Raw genomic sequence first — 2,500 nt, 5'->3', positions numbered from 1 at the left:
AAGTGCCATGCTCTACCTAGCTTCCCATCATATTACCATCTCATAATACGTTGAATTAACCAAGTAGTATAAAAGCACATGTTGTTTATTATAGTAGTCTCATGTTCCATTCTAAATCAACCTCTTGCCCTTTTGATCTGAGATCATCACTATGACATATTTTCATTTATATAATTCTTAAGATCTTCACAAAGTGCCTCGAGATACGTAGGAGCTGAGTGTTGGAACTGGGCGCTGATGCTGGCTGTTGGTTTGAGGGCTGTGCAGAGATGAAGGATGCAGAGCCACTGAGTGTTGGAACTGGGCGCTGATGCTGGCTGTTGGTTTGAGGGCTGTGCAGAGATGAAGGACGCAGAGACACTAAAGGGTGAGAGAGGCGTCTAACCTGGAACTGGGCGCTGATGCTGGGTGTTTTCTTCTTCTTGTGCAGGAGGAGGAGGGACTTAGTGATGCGGTCGTGGAGGGTCACGCTGCTCAGGTACCTCAGAGACTTCACGTCCAACAGGTGCTGCTCAGATACAGGAAGCGCCATAAGAACACGGTCAGACAGTATAGTATTCCAAAGAATGCACAGAACTATTCCTCTTCTAAACTGTTACTGTCCATCTGTGCTCGTCTCCATAAAGCTTTGTAAATTCACTGTAGTGCTGTAATCCATTACATCACTATTGAGATTTCCTCCTAGAATTAGATCGTATGTCACATTGAAACCATAGAGAAAATATCACTTGTACTTTCAAGGTGTAAAATGGCCACGACTTTGTCAGGACCTTACCTTCGGTAAGCTGGGCTTGGACTTGTAGTTTTTGTTCCGCCTTTGGGAGAGAGATTGGTTGTCAGATAAACTACAGAATTAACATACTGTATATGAACACACATTGACCACTGCCTGTGCATGGTTTCTGAGTGTGGCTTGAGCGTTCATGGTGATGGTCACACTTGGTCAGACTCAAACTACTGTACACACCATTCACCTAGATGTATATGTGTTCCTAATGTTTTGTCCACTCAGTGTAGATGTAATTATATTCCAGACTCTGTTCCTAATGTTTTGTCCAACTTGGTGTAGATGTATTCATACTCTGACTCTGGGTCCCAGACTTCTAATATTTCTGTCTTAATGTCTTTGTTCTTTTTAACTTTTAGATTGTGTTTATTGTTATTGTGGTACTAGATATTGCTGCATTTTTCCAGCATTTCCCTGCACCAGTGATAACGTCTGCAAAAACGGGGTACACGACCGATACACTTTGATTTGACTTTGTAGTCATACTCACATGAGGATGCTCTGTGCCCTCTCCAGCAGCTTGCTGCCAGTAGAGTTGAAGAAGATGCCTTCAGCAAACTCTGCGCCAGAGGAGGACAGACCACCCTGTCTGGACCGGCGCCCGTTACAGCCCACGCCATAACCATCCCTAGAGGAGAGATAGAGTGACAGAAAGAGAGGGGGGAGAGGGAGAGAAAGAGTGAAAAAGAAGAAGAGGGAAGGAGCAATAGGGATAATTTGTATCCATAAAAAGTACATTTATGCTTTGAGAATCCATAAAACAGTGTGATAGGTACCTGGTGGGCTTTTCCATCAGTGTGTTGCTGCCCTGGAGGTCTGACAAGGGGGTCCGGGGATTCTTTCGAGTGATATCTGTACAAGACAGAGATGGGAGGGAGGACGGACAGAGAGTTGAGGAGACAGAGACATGAGGAGATAGAGACAGAGACATGAGGAGAGAGGAGAGAGAGAGAGACATGAGAGAGAGAGACATGAGGAGAGAGAGAGACATGAGGAGAGAGAGAGACATGAGAGAGGAGAGAGAGAGACATGAGAGAGACATGAGAGAGAGAGACATGAAGAGAGAGAGACATGAAGAGAGAGAGACATGAGGAGAGAGAGAGAGACATGAGGAGAGAGAGACATGAGGAGAGAGAGAGAGACATGAGGAGAGAGAGACATGAGGAGACAGAGACAGACACATGGGGAGAGAGAGAGAGACATGAGGAGAGAGACATGAGAGAGAGACATGAGGAGAGAGAGAGACATGAGAGAGAGAGAGACATGAGGAGAGAGAGACATGAGAGAGACATGGAGAGAGAGACATGAGAGAGAGAGACATGAGGAGAGAGAGAGGACAGAGAGAGAGACATGAGGAGAGAGAGAGACATGAGGAGAGAGAGAGACATGAGGAGAGAGAGAGACATGAGGAGAGAGAGAGACATGAGGAGAGAGAGAGACATGAGGAGAGAGAGGGACATGAGGAGAGAGAGGGTTGAGGAGAGAGAGAGACATGAGGAGACAGAGCGACATGAGAGAGAGAGACATGAGGAGAGAGAGAGAGTTGAGGAGACAGAGAGACATGAGAGAGAGAGACATGAGGAGAGAGAGACATGAGGAGAGAGAGAGACATGAGGAGAGAGAGAGACATGAGAGAGAGAGAGACATGAAGAGAGAGAGACATGAGAGAGAGAGAGAGAGAGAGACATGAGGAGAGAGAGACATGAGGAGACA

General features: G+C 46.2%; 1 protein-coding gene across 1 annotated transcript in view; it reads right to left on the bottom strand.

Moving 5' to 3' along the window:
* The window catches only part of LOC124037512 (unconventional myosin-IXAa-like), a 342,685-nt gene that overhangs the window by 85,693 nt on the left and 254,492 nt on the right, over positions 1-2,500 (bottom strand). The window contains exons 16-19 of the mRNA XM_046352288.1: positions 1,564-1,639; positions 1,278-1,415; positions 776-815; positions 386-508 (exon numbers count right to left, since the gene is read on the bottom strand). Of these exons, the coding sequence (XP_046208244.1) occupies positions 386-508; positions 776-815; positions 1,278-1,415; positions 1,564-1,639 (377 nt within the window). The remainder of the gene's footprint in view (positions 1-385; positions 509-775; positions 816-1,277; positions 1,416-1,563; positions 1,640-2,500) is intronic.

This window comes from Oncorhynchus gorbuscha, linkage group LG06 (genome assembly GCF_021184085.1).
Source record: "Oncorhynchus gorbuscha isolate QuinsamMale2020 ecotype Even-year linkage group LG06, OgorEven_v1.0, whole genome shotgun sequence".
In the NCBI taxonomy this organism is placed as follows: Eukaryota; Metazoa; Chordata; class Actinopteri; order Salmoniformes; family Salmonidae; genus Oncorhynchus; species Oncorhynchus gorbuscha.
Note: the sequence above shows the minus strand (reverse complement) of the source record. Positions and strands in the feature narration are given on the sequence as shown.